This window comes from Spea bombifrons, chromosome 10 (genome assembly GCF_027358695.1).
Source record: "Spea bombifrons isolate aSpeBom1 chromosome 10, aSpeBom1.2.pri, whole genome shotgun sequence".
Lineage (NCBI taxonomy): Eukaryota > Metazoa > Chordata > Amphibia > Anura > Pelobatidae > Spea > Spea bombifrons.
The window spans coordinates 30,824,993-30,839,439 of NC_071096.1; the positions used below are offsets into that span (position 1 = coordinate 30,824,993).

A 14,447-nucleotide genomic window follows, 5' to 3' on the forward strand; every position below is an offset into this window, starting at 1 on the left:
GAAACTAGGTCACGTGTGCTTTACGTGCTGACTTTGTTATTATGATGGGCAAGCAATAATCTCTTCTTTAGAATGACCATGTTTATCGGATGTTTATTGGTATAACTTCCAGGAGCCTTATAGAAGGCAGTAAGAAAAGGCAGCTTCCCACATTAACCTTAGAATGTGTTTCCATACTTTTCCTCGCTCTAGCCACCAGACCCCTATCTTGGTATGGAACAGAACCAGGATGGAGATTTGGGGTTAAAAGCCTAAATAAAAACAAAGCATCCACCTTTTTTTCGTATTTTCCCAATGGAGAAGATTGAACAGTGTAGTCACTAACTAACCTGGGTAATATCCTGACCGTGGGTCATAATTATCCAAATCCATTTATTTTTGGCAGACGTCACCGAACTAATTACGTAAAATATTTCTATAAATTATGTTGGGGAAAAACTGTTGTAATAAGCACGCTGAAGTCAGACAATTGTGTTTTTGGATACGTTCCTCACCTTTCCTCTTTATTAAAACCAAAAATGTTGACTGTGGTCGTAAAGCCCCTGAAAATATACTTCAATGTTCAAAATGGTAATTAAAGGTGCTGTTCCATCTACGCTGCTGAATTTAACACTTGCAGAATTACATACATCATTCTTAGTCTTGCTAGATACCCAGACCTTTCTCAAAATGAATTACTCAAATATTTAAAAATTGCTCTCTTTAATAATTGTAGGCGATGCTGGCCATATCCTCATATGTTGCCATAGCATCTTAAAATGGTCCGTGTTTTGCTTTGGTGGGATTAAACCACCAGAGGAAAAGGATGTAATGATTAATTTGCTAAGGGTTGTTTACTTAACGTGCCTTAGAGACCAAGCGATGTTTTGTCTCGGTGGAACAGCACCTTTAAAAGATCCAATTACAGAACCCTGCGCCTTTTTAAAATTCTTTTATGTATTTCGGTGTCCAAATCACGCGGCACAGTGGGTGCTCGATGTGTGCTTGCGTGTTAATGGCGGCTAATCTGTCCCACCTGCATACTGCTTGCGCTGATCGTTACAATGATTTCAATGGCCCTCAATGTAATTGGATTTCATTGATTTCTTCTGGAAATATAGAATTCAGGAAAACATCTTTCTCTCCGTTATAGAAGAGTCTTCAGACTTTAGTACTTCCGACTTAACGTGTGTCTGTACTTTGTATATGAAAACACCATTTCAGATTCATAAAAAATTGGCTTTTTAAACTATGCCATTTTTTAACGTCTTTCACGGTGCGTTCACAAACAAAGTAATCCACTATAATTGGAGTTTTTAATTGGACGTCTTCTAATTAAAAGCAAAAATAAATAAACAAGCCGTCGGTATGTGTTTTTGTATTTTTTTTTTTTGTATAAATTCGGAAGGCTTACTTACTCTGCCAATTAAATTCATATTTTAGAGAGGTCTGAAACCTAATTAACACCCCCCACTTCACCTATTTCGTCACGGGTTCTGCTGAGGAATAGTACACAGATGACCTGCCTGTTTTTTTACACATTTGATTGAAAATTAGGTATCAGATCATTCATTATAGGTCACTGAGTCATAACACGGAACGCACCGCGCAGAACAGGATAATGAGAGAAGGTCACATCCCAGCAAAACTAACCATTTTTAATCTTGGATTACAAATATATCTGTTAAAGATGTCATAGGTTGTTGGGAAAAAAAGCTTAAATATATATATATGCCCCACAATGAAGTTTATATATATATATATATATATATATATATATATATATATATATATATATACAAACACACACACACAATAATGCACGTCATTGGTCATTGTGGGTCATATATATGTGTGTGTGTATATATATATAATTTCAGTGACACCTATGGCTGATGACCGCAGTCTTGATGATCTTAGAGCTTAAAGCTTTTCTAGTTGAGCGTGTTCCTCGATTTAATATCACTTGGAGTTGAGTTGTTGTACAGATCTGAACACGACCCCCGTATTTCTTCTGTCTTATTTTGTGATAAATCCATGACGTATTTTGTAAAACTTTGCTAGTCCTGTCCGTTCATCTCCGTAAACCTGACGACTCCCCATGATTAATACCAATTGTGTGTTTCCGTGCTCTTTGTTTTTTTAAATCCCACCTGAAAACGTGAGCGCTGCACAAAGCTTATTGTTTAGCTTCCTAAGCCCACACAATTAGGTGCCTGTGAAGGGGGTCCCCGGAGCCTCCATTGTTTAACTAAACGCTGCGACTGCCGCTGCCGTGGCCGTTACGTCTCCATTTATACTGCTCTGTTCTTAGCTTTCTGGCTCAGCCTCGTCCTTAAATGCTGTTATGATTCCTTACATGTTCCTGTCATGTTTCGTGCAGCCGAACGGTCTGTCTGATTTTTCCTTTCCCGTTTTTCCGAGAAAATATCATGGGTTTGTACAAAAACTCAAGGGGGTTAAAACAAGAGCTATAGGGGCTAAACTGTTCCAGGTTGTGGGTCCAAAGAAAACATGGTGTGCCCCCTTTTCAACCACATCTTAGTTTGAAGCACGTCCATCATCACAGGACTCTCTTCTTCCGCTTTCTGGTTCTCCTAGATAAGAAACTAGGGAATTGTCCAGCAATGCAGTAGCCCTTTCCTCTCTATTTCTCTTTTGGAGCCCTTTCCTCAATATTTCTCCTTTGGAGCCCTTTCCTCTCTATTTCTCCTTTGGAGCCCTTTCCTCTTTATTTCTCCTTTGGAGCCCTTTCCTCTCTATTTCTCTTTTGGAGCCCTTTCCTCTCTATTTCTCTTTTGGAGCCCTTTCCTCTCTATTTCTCCTTTGGAGCCCTTTCCTCTTTATTTCTCCTTTGGAGCCCTTTCCTCTCTATTTCTCTTTTGGAGCCCTTTCCTCTCTATTTCTCCTTTGGAGCCCTTTCCTCTCTATTTCTCCTTTGGAGCCCTTTCCTCTCTATTTCTCCTTTGGAGCCCTTTCCTCTCTATTTCTCTTCTGGAGCCCTTTCCTCTCTTTCAGAGCCCTAAATGCTTTTGTGAAATGGGGCACTTACTTCTGGGTATAAACAGTGTTTAAAAGACTAGCAAAAAAAAATCTAGTAAACAAAGCTAGGAAATAAAAAAAAAATCATAGTAATAATAATAATAATAAAAACATGACCAGGATGTATTCTTCATTGCATCTGAAAATACTCCTAGAATATGTCATAATATCACTTCCACCTACATCTGTGTAATAAAGTGACGATGATTACTTAACTCATTTTACCATTTTCACACATTTTTAATTGCCCCCCCCAACGCTGTGAATGAAAAAGTAAAGCCGCGAGTAATGAAAATATTGTACAAACTTACTGGTCTCTGTAGCGACAACTGTAATGTTATGCCACATGCTTGTTTCCCTATCGAGGGCTGTTGCCAGCGTGATTTTGCCGTCATCTGCGTTAATGTTGAACTGCCGATCGAGGTCTGTATGTCGATCGATTGAAAACCTGCGAATGAAACACAAGAACGAAAAAAAAGAATTCTAGCAACTGTCACATTAGCTGAACGAACCGCTAAAACAGCATCGACGCTATACTCAGCAGCACCATATGTTACGTGTTTGAGCGACATTCGCTAAATCAACTGTTACTTGACAAATCGGCAGAATATTCAATAAGGGAATCATGAGTTGAGCTGTCGGCGTCTTTAAAATCTGTTATTAATCAAGCTGTAAATATGCAATCGACGCCATTTGTCGGTATACGGCGTACCAAATCAGTTGCGAAACCATTAAGAGAATTTACAGTCGTCGTCTCGGCGCTTCGGTGCTAAAGTCTATGATTTATTTGCAGAATATTTAAAAGTACTTATGTTTCGGAGCAAATGATGATCTGTAGATGTTTGCTTTGCAAACATACTGTATTTTCTCAATTTAAGCTCAAAACAAATGGCTTCTAGAAGTAAGAATGCAGAATGGCGGGGGGGAGGCTTCCTTCTGACTGTATAACTAATCGTTTTGGCTTTACTGTATTCCGTTATATTCACAAGGAGACAATATGCTGTTCTTCCTACTGAAGCGTAAGGACTTTACGGGAGTTTTATTGACTCCGCGGAGTTTATTAGTATTTTAATGGCACGGCATCATTTTTAAGTATAGACTTGGATCTGAGATACTGTTCGATTCCTCTTGATTTTCTACAACCGCTCGCAAAGATAGATCAATGCATCCACCTTATGGCCCCATCATTGAGATGCCCTGGAGGCATCTATCATCGGGACTGTGAAGTAACGGGAAAAGTGGGATGCTCACCAAATCCCTTGGAATTAAAACTCTCGGTGATTAAATAAGCAAGGAAACTTTAAATGGACATTATATACCTTCCCAGGTCGCCACCGGCTCGTACATAATTTTTACGCGCCATAGAAATGGGGTTTTGGAGGGAACAAGCAGGTGATTATCGGCAGCTATGCAGAACCAAAAGGTAATACATTTCCGTTCTGGTACAAGTATTGGGTGTTCATTTAACAGGCATCAATGTTCAAAGATGGTCTATTTGGGGACTACACAGAGCCCCTATGAAGAGGTTTTTTAATCCAGGATCTTCACTTTTGGTAGCATCTTCTTTCTCTAGAAGCCCTTCCTACATTGTTACGTTTAGTTTATTGTTTATAATAGTTTAGGTTGAGAAAAGACTTTTGTCCATCAAGCTCAACCCTTTTTCTATTCCTTGTTTACCTCTTAGGGGGCATCTTTTTTTTTTGTTTGTTTGGAAGACTAAGGGTCAGAATCCATAGTTATAATTAAAGGGGTTTCTAGGTGAGTCGACCAATTGGAGAAATAGTTTCCATCGGTGTCAATTTGTTTCACTTGCTTCTTCAGTAACGAATGTAAAACGTGGGTGGAAATGGCGGGTTTCTGTCTATTGACGACATATTGCGTGTGAAACTATTAAATCTATTAAACGCGTGAAATAATCAGCACAATTCTGGCCAGACAGCAGTAGAAAATACTGTTGTGTTTATATAATGACTATAACGAGCTATGATATCCTTGTAATGAATCAAAACACCTTTTTCCCCCCCAAAAAGTGGAGGTTTCAGAAAAACTTGCATAAACACAGAAAGTATGTACATACACAGTGATTTAAACGCTCATTAATTTGACTGTGATAAGTCAAATAAAATGTAACATATGCTATGTGCTAATTCATGCTAAAAATTAACATATGTTTTATGTCCTGCGAAACACTACCATCTTGTCAGTGTACTATATATTATATAATATAATAATCATTTAAGTTATAAATAAAAAAACACCTACATCTCATGATTTATATTATACATTATATAATATACAACCACCAGACCGTTTCATATAGAATACAGACAAAAGTGGAAACTCATGATGACATTTGACTATATTTTAAGGATAGTTAGTAAACTCCAATAAGGATATTAGCCAAAATTGCCCATATAGGTATATGTTGGGTTGGTCTCAACATTGACCATCTAAATTTATTTCAAAGCCCTCCATATACAGTTTAAATTTCACATTGGCTCATAGCCTAGAATACCTAATGGGACTAGTAATGTGACCCATTACACCATTGATGGCCGCATTAAGTTGTGTTAATGGCCACAATTGCAGCTTTAGTGGTTTGACCCGGTAACATTAGCCAAAACGGCCTACGGAGATGTATCTCAGGTGGGTCAGGACTATGTTATGGTCTGAATCCTTAAATCAGCACAAGTGGGCAGATTCGATGGGCCACATGGTGTCAAAATGCAACGTTTCTCTGGTCTCGATATTGAAGATCCAAATTAATTTCCAACCCCTTTATGTATGTTTAAAATCTCACATTGGTTCATAACCTGGAATACCTTATGGGACTAGAAGACACATCGGGATCACGAGCAGTCACCTGACCAATAACGCTGTTGGTGGCTGCGTTTTCGTGAACTTCCAAGAGGTACGAAGGCGAGGAGAAGACCGGCGGCTCGTCCGCGTCCTCCACTGTGATCTTGACCGTCGCCGTATCCTTGAAGGGCACCCCCCCTATAAAACGGGGATCAATGTGGATATTGACTGCTTCTACCTTCAGAGTATAGGATCTTTTGCTCTCGAAGTCCAGAGGCTGCGAAGAATGACAGAGATGAATGTCTTTCACTAATGACCACAGAAGCGAGAACAAACGAACGTAATTCTGATGGATGAAAGTTATGTGCGTTTAAGCACAATCACTGAGTTTTAATGTAACCGCGATATCGCCCTTCCGCTCGCTGCGACCGAGCCCGTAAATTGCGTGGGCATTTATTGATAACTGTTTATTATCTGGCTTCGATGAAGTCAATCTCTCTTTTCTTTTTTTTTTCCTCCTCTCTTTTAATTTGAAATTCACCGAATGTTCATCGTCTGGGTCTGCAACATCAGGATTTCGCATGAGATACATAATAAAATGCTATCAGTGATTACTCTACCTGCGTCTAGTCGGAGCTCCTAATCACCCAATGCTAGTAAAAAAATGAGGTGATTTCTAATACAGCCTCCAGGTGCGATAAATATTTTATTATATCTCAGACAATGCGTAAAATATAAGAGACCATGCGCGGCGAAGGAAGTCTTATGCATAGCAGTAAAACATTATCTATTGTATGCCTTACTTTTTTTTAACAGGGTCGTACTTTTTTTTGTTGTTTATGGCTGCTTTAAAACCCGTTTTAATGGCGACGTTGCTTCTTGTAACATTGCAGCTGCCATTTCTACATTAAAATCCTAGAAACATTTTATCGAGGAAGCATTTACAAAAACCACCGGGAACGGACACCCACGCGCTTATTATTTAACACAAACTCATTTAAACTAATAAACGCCGCTAAGTATAATAGACGGTCTGGAATTATGCGTCGGCCCCGCAGAACGGGGTATTTTATTTCACGAAGAAGAAACAAACGGTTGGCCTGCGAAGAAAGAGGATATTAAAACGTGGCGGTAATTTACATTTCATAATTAGAAACTGTAACCGTTTGAATTTGTCTTCCCAAAAATGTACACAATGTGCATATGATAAAAGTATAGGATATATTATAGCATATTATAATTAAGCGTGATTGGTATATAGTTGTCTTAGTTGTTAAGATATTGTCCGGATAAAGGTTTTATTATCGAATTTTATTCACAGAGCTCCAACAGATTCCATAATGTTATTAAAAGAGGGAAAAAACCCTCATTAAACTTATTAATGGGTCTTTTTGTTTCACTTTTTCTGTCTTTTCTTGATGCTGCTGTTTATGGTATAAGCCATTTTTCTTTTTTCTACTATGTCTTATATCATTCTGGCTGCGCTAATTATGAATATATTACTGATGGAATATACTGTGGACAAGTCCCGGTACTCGATGCTATTTGTTTGATTACATGTCGATTAGTAAGAATTTGGAACCATAGGATTGCAGCTCTTCAGAAAAGATCCTAAGGCCCTGGCTTTTTTTTTTTAGAAGAACGTTTATTGAGCACACGTTCCTAGTTCACTCAATGAGGCAAAGCCATAGCCTACTCGAACTATGCATTTCGAAAAGGCCAACTTCTTTAAGGAAACACTCACAGAGGACTATCGGGGCTGTATGATGAAAACCAGGACTGTAGGGAGGTGTGCTTCTGCAAACTGCCGTTTAGTGAATATGACCCATGCAGGTCCTGATGTGATTGCAGAGACCAGGGTAAGTATACGATAGCATTAAACTGGTGCAAGCGTTTATTGAATGTCCATCCTTACGCAGCGTGATATACTCTTATACCGCATAGGATTCCTTGGTATACAAATAAAAAGGCATTTCACAACGTGCACCGTTGATGAGCAGTGCCAGCCTAAGGCCATACAAGAAAGTCAGGGAGGCTCGGACTCTTGACATTTCTAATCGTTTGTAATAGTAAATTGGAAATAATACACTTTATGGAGACGTGGCCACTTGTGCCAGTTCCTTCCCTCGTTTTGTTTGTCGGGATTTGGCAGGAAATTGTGTGTATTTAGCAAAACGCCAATGTGAGCTCTGAATCATCAAGACAGCTTTTAAGGCAAACAACATTAAAAAATAAATATTCGCAGGATCGCGGGAGAGCTGCCCTGCCTATCCAAAAAAAAGTATCTGTGAGAATCCATTTATATCATTACTTTAACCAGAAACTGGCACAGCTGCTGCAGATCTTCTTAAAGAACGTGTGTGTTCTATGTATGCAATGCTCATTATTAGGCTATGTTTAATAATGCCAGGTGGCTACTACAGGCACCTTTTTCGTTAAATTTTTTGGGGGAAATAGCAAAAATGTGGCTTTAAGTGCTGAGCATGTGCGTCGGTACAGTGCCTTGGATACACAAAGCTCTTTTAGTATAGGTGGGCCAGCACACACAATGAGACATCGTAGCCGTGGGACAAAATTATGAAAGGCTCCTGCAAATTTTTACTGAGCGTCATGGGAGTTATTGTTGAGCCACAGCTGGAGTAATCCGTGTGTTTCAATATATTTGACCTCCATATGAAAATGTGACATTTTAGCGAGTAATCCCGTATAGGTTTTGAAGATTTTTCATAAGGTAGACCGTCTTCCAAAAGCCAACATATGGAGCGTCAAAATGAAGAAATGATGGGCGCCTACAGTATTATAACGCGGAATCCTGTTGCGCTTTACACGGGAGAGAAAGCTAATGTGCTTTAATCCACCAAATTTGAAGGATATTGCAGGCTAGAGACAATGAGCTGTAAAAAATGCCAGGACTAATGAATATGCAAATATCCAGCTTACAAGGAACATATTGCAGAATAAAGATATTAGCTGCTGTGTATAGCACTTATTGAAAATAAAATCTACAGCTGCTCTAAAGGAACCAGGCTTTACGATACAGAAAAATCCCTGACATTTCCTTGTTATTTTCACTACGGAATCACTGGAACCAGTTATTCTATGTACGTGTGTATGTAATATATATATAATATATACACCCGCCGTGTTCCAGAAAGCCAAGATGAACTTTCTTCTTCAAAAGATATTAAAGTTCTTAAAACTGGTGGTCTTAACAAACAACGTGGCAGATGTTAATACAGTAAAGACATTTAAGCAAGCATGGGATAGGCATATAAAGGTTAAATAGATATAGGATAAGTCCAGGGGCTAAGGAAAGTATTCAGAGGGTGGGCCTAATGGTTCTTATATGCCGTCACTTGCCATGTTTCTAGTAATAATTATGAATTATAGCGCATTCCACATATCTTATTAATTGCTATCATGCTATGAGATGCTCAACAAAGTCAGCGTACCATCAAAAAGAGGCCTTTTAAACATGGAGCCACATGAGAAGACCATTCTGCTTCCATCAGATGCCTCCATATGAAGGTGGACTCTATAATAAGCGTTCTAACTCAGAATCAGCAGGGGGGCTGAACTTTTAGGGGCATTTCCATTACGTCTTTTTACCGCATTGTTTGCCTGGGGATACTAGATGTCCTAGGACCAGCCGTGATACCTGGCAGACATCCTTGCTGATAATGTATGGACCATCAGCCTTCACCGTCAGATGTTTTCAAAAAGCTTCATGTACAAATTCAGATTCACGTTAGATGGCAACCAGACGATTTGCCTTATAAAATACAGAAAAAATACTTTCTGCTTCTCCAGGGAAATTCAGCGCATGTATCATAAGCAGAAAAGCAACTCCGTATATCAGAGTTAACTAATTATAGGATGTTGCCTGGTTTTAATTAAGGAGATAAAAAACTCACTTTTAATTTACAATAATTTATCTATAGAGCAAATTAGATTGTGTTCTTGATCAATCACATACAAAAAAAATTGTGTTCACTAATATGTAATTTTCTAATCTAAAGACATTGAAATAGCAGACTGATCTGAAGAAGGTCACTGTTAATGAAGTTCATTTATTCTGAGTCTCAGTGTCAAGGCTTCTAAATGGAACATTAATGCTATTTTGTAGTTCGTTTGTGTGTGTTAGTCAACTGAAATGTGGACGTTTTGAACGAGAGGCGATGCAGTTTAAGGTTGTAAGGGGATAATCCAGGGACGTCCAAAACTGTCCCCAAGGATCGAAATACTTTCATGAGTTTTAGAGTTTCTTGGATTTGCACAAAAGTAGTTAACCATGTGTGTTAAATCTGGGGTAATAGTAAAATGTTTTAAACAGCCCAATAAATGTCTTAATTTTTACATAGAGACCCACCAATAGTAAGACGTTACCTGAATGATTAGAGAACAATATTGATTGACATATTATTATTTTTGGACAACTGCACGTTCTTTGATGTCAAGTCAGGCAAACTGTCCCTTACCTTCCGTAGCCGGATTATCCCCTCCTGCGATTGGGGGTCAGTAGTGATTTCGAATACATCTTTTCCATCGCCATCGATAATATCAAAAGACGATTTGGCGTTGTCTCCGATATCCCTGTCGTTTGCCTTCACGCGTCCAACCGGGTCTCCAAGAGCAATATCTTCTGGCACTACAAACTGATACTGACCTTACAAAAAAGGGAGACAAAATATTACAATTAAATGTAAGACCCCCATTGATTTTGGTATGTTTCCCAGTTCTAATCTTTACAGATATAATGTAACTTAAATCCCCACTCCAGAACCCCAGAGGAACCTGCCTGTTAATTAAGCAGCTCCTCGCAGTTGCCAAACAGTCCTCGGCCGTAACACAGGTTTAGCTTCATTTATATGTGACTTATTTTAACTAACACAGAGAGAACAGAACATCCCAATAATTTTTTCTTTAACCCTTCCAGCGCCACGGGTCACGAGACTATAGCGATATTTAGGTGACAAAGTAGAAAAGGTGGCAAATACTAACTTCACTAGACAATGGTTTCTGCGTGCTGTCAAGCAGATCTCATATATCAGCCGCCAGCACGCTGCTGTCCGTTGAAGCCTTCATGTGTTAATGCAGGGTTTCCACATATGTATAATTAAACATGCAAGGCTTTATGTACGGGGCAGATGAAGAGCTGCAAAAAGTAGATTTTCCCATTTCTTTCGTACTTCCGGACTTGCAGTCATTTTTGACAAAATCCAATTACAAACCATGCGCCGGTGGCCTTTAGCAGGCTGCTCAGATGACTGAATGATGGCCCTTGTTCCTAAAATCTTTAATGCTCTGATGAACAATCCCACACTTGCTTCTAAATCTCTTAGTAGAAGCTAATTAAAGCATGTGTATATATTCTAGTGTGAGATATCGCACTGTCCAATTAGGGAAGATTTAAGATTCTCCTAAAACTAGTTCAGACTCTAATAACAGATCAGCAAAAGTGCAAATAAGCCTCTTAAAATTAAGAAGTACACAAGGAAATGTGTAGCGGTGTTTCCAACTGTTCGCGGCGGAATTCTTCAGGGAGAGGCATCCTGGCGTGTGCAGGACTAAACCTAGTATGATGATCATCGAAGCCTTGTGTTATAAAGCCTCTGAGATAATTAGTGATTCTAGATCTTTAATTTGGAGCCATTACACACCATTAACACATTGGATAATGAACAGAAAGGAAAAGGCATTTACATATTTTAAAGTTTATACCCAAATATGCTATGCAAAACATTGTAAAGCATTAGCTTACAAATGTTGGAACACAAAAGGTACAACAAGCCCTGGGATCAATTTAAAAGCAGTGAGCAATATCTTTTACGCTGTTTGTATGGGGGGGGTGCTCGTTTAATAAAACTGTTGGTTTGAACTATGTGAAAATAATGTCCTGCTGATGTATACATTACAGTCGTCATGACATATACATCATGTAACAGCTTGTGATGTCAATGTTTGAAGACATTTTGTAAAGGGCTCATTAAATGCCCTGCCTAACACCTTTCAAACCCCAGTCTGGCTTTGAGCTGTCTGGTCCCACTACGGCGGAGCAAAACGTGAAACGCTTCTCCACTGATCCACGTCCTACCTCCACAACTACAACAGGAACAGAGACACCTGCAAAATGTTATGGTATTTGGGAGACCATTCTACTTCCTCTGCATAGATTTTCATTGGTTCTTGCACGGACCTCCCTGTCTTCTCTATCCACATACTTTGTGAGGCTGGCTCACTGGACACAGATGCTCCCAGGCTGCAGCTGCCATCTCCAGTCAGATGTATTACCGTCTGTTCACTCCCTAACGGCAAACAAAGGTTTGAAATGGCCAGACATGAAAGTTGTTGTTACTTCCGGAAAGCCGTCACTTCCAGCACTTCGTATTTAATTTTGCCAGCAGCTTGGAAAAGATTAAACATAAACTTCCGAGGATGACATGGGGGCTGCATTTGGAGTCTGACCTACTGGTAGATTTTGTGCTGTCATTGTCTATGCATGCCTGTTTTACAAATAAGTACTTGTTGCAGCCGTCTGGAGTCCCTGTTTTTTTTTCTCCCATATTTTTGTTTGCTTATTTATTTCTCTGCCTGCAGGATGACTGACAATAGGAATTCTGAACCTCTAATACTGGAGGATACTCCTAAGGCTACTCTTAATTCTAAACATCAGGCCTGTTTCACATGCAAAAAGACTCTTAGGGACCATTCTCAGAAGCTGTGTTCAGCCTGCTCCAAAGCCAAACAAGATTCAGCGAAAGGAACTTCCGGCCACTTTTAATCATTTCAAAAACCTGTCTCAGCCTCTAGCTCCAGTTCCCACGCCTTTGGATCCCTTACCTCATGACTGGAGACACACACCTAAATCTGGAATTTCCTCTCTGCACTTTCTGCTACAATGGACCTCCTACTACAAAGTCCTGCCTTCCTGTTCTAAGCACATGGCACCTACCAGCTTGGTTTCTGAAATTAGCCCCTAAGTACCTATCTTCTGAAGTTATTGAGATGTTTCTATCCAGCAAGAAACCTGTCAACTCGATCAGATATCTAGAAGACGTTTGGTGGTGTCAGTTACCCCAGATATGGCAGCATTCAGTCTCTTAGTAACTGAAAATCCTTCAGAGGCCTGCTCCTATCAAGGTTCAAATTTGTGCCCTTAATGCTGCTCTAGATACCTGGTTGTCTGATCACCCCATGGATCTGTAGATTCTCTCCCCGACAGTACAAACTTGGGATCTTAATTTTATGCTATGTCAATTGACCATTGCTTCATTTAAACCTTTGGAGGAAGTGTCTCTCAAGGTAACCCTTCTGATCGGCTTGACGGTTAAGTAAACTACAAGCATTATCCATACTAGATGCTCCTTAAATCCTTTGAGGATAGAGTTGTTCTTTGCCTTTTTCCTAAATACCTTAACAGTTGTTTCTGATAAGATCTCTAAAGATAAAATACTACCTGAATTCCAAAGAAGTTCAACTTCACTCATTGGACCTCAGAAGATTTATTCAGATCTACCTAAAGCGCACTGAGAATCGGAGGTGATCTACATCCTTGAAAGTATCCTTCTCGGGTGTCAGGAAAGACATGACAGCTTCAAAATCCTCTATCAGTCGATGAATTATGGAGGCAATTTCTGCAGGGAAGAATCCTCCTACTGAATTAAAAGCTCACTCCACCAGGGCTGTTTCCTTATTTTGGGCTGAAGCAGCAGGAGTACAACCAGCCGTTATCTCGGCCGCTTGGAGTCGGCTTCACACCTTTACCAGGCACAACAAACGGAATGTGACTAACCTGAAGGGCACTGTTTGGGAGACATATTCTCCAAGCTATTATTTAATTTCTCCCACGTGTCTTGCTATCTCTCCTTAGTGTCACTGGGAATAGCAAGGAAATTCTTACCTTGGAATTTCTTTTCCTTGTCCATTCCCCAGTGGCACCCCCCCCCAATAAATATAATTTGCGTTTGATATAAGTTGGTCTTGTTCTTACACTGGGGATGCTTAATTTATTTGTTCCTGCCCTGCCTGAAAGGTAGAGCGTCTCTTCATAGGAAAATGAATTCCCAGGTAAGAATTCTATTTTTCACTCTGTACTGATTAAATAATTACAGATGGGGGCGAATAGTCAGTTTTATTTTGATAATGGTAATAGTAAATACCTAATAACTTTCATACTTTTTGTTTTTGCAAAAAAACGTGGGAGTTGGCTCCAAAATATTAAAATATCTGAATTCTCCTCCATCAGACATATAATGGACCTCATACTGCCTAAAACAAACTTTATATTGAACTTGTAGAAATTATAAAAACTAGATTCTGGGTACTGGAGCCATTTAAGCATTTAAGACATTTTCAGTATTATTAATGTAAGATTTCTGAATTCCATTAACTACTCACTGTTTGAACATAGCTTATTGTTGATCAGCTGAGTGTGGCCTTGAAAGGATTTCTATGGACCCCATAAAAAAGGTCCCATTTCTTTGGACCTTAATACCTTATTCAAATCTGGTTCCCTAGCCTCCGCTTAGAAATGGTATATGGTCAGAGATGCGCCCAAGGACCGGTCAGCGTTTGAGTCTTTACAGCAGGAATAACAGGCAGACCAGATGGGCCGGATGGGATCTATC

General features: G+C 39.4%; 1 protein-coding gene across 1 annotated transcript in view; it reads right to left on the minus strand.

The window, feature by feature from the left end:
• Nucleotides 1-14,447, minus strand: part of CDH8 (cadherin 8) — a 136,631-nt gene that overhangs the window by 33,258 nt on the left and 88,926 nt on the right. Inside the window, exons 6-8 of the mRNA XM_053449633.1 lie at nt 10,299-10,486; nt 5,844-6,097; nt 3,333-3,469 (exon numbers count right to left, since the gene is read on the minus strand). Coding sequence (XP_053305608.1) covers nt 3,333-3,469; nt 5,844-6,097; nt 10,299-10,486 — 579 coding nt within the window. The remainder of the gene's footprint in view (nt 1-3,332; nt 3,470-5,843; nt 6,098-10,298; nt 10,487-14,447) is intronic.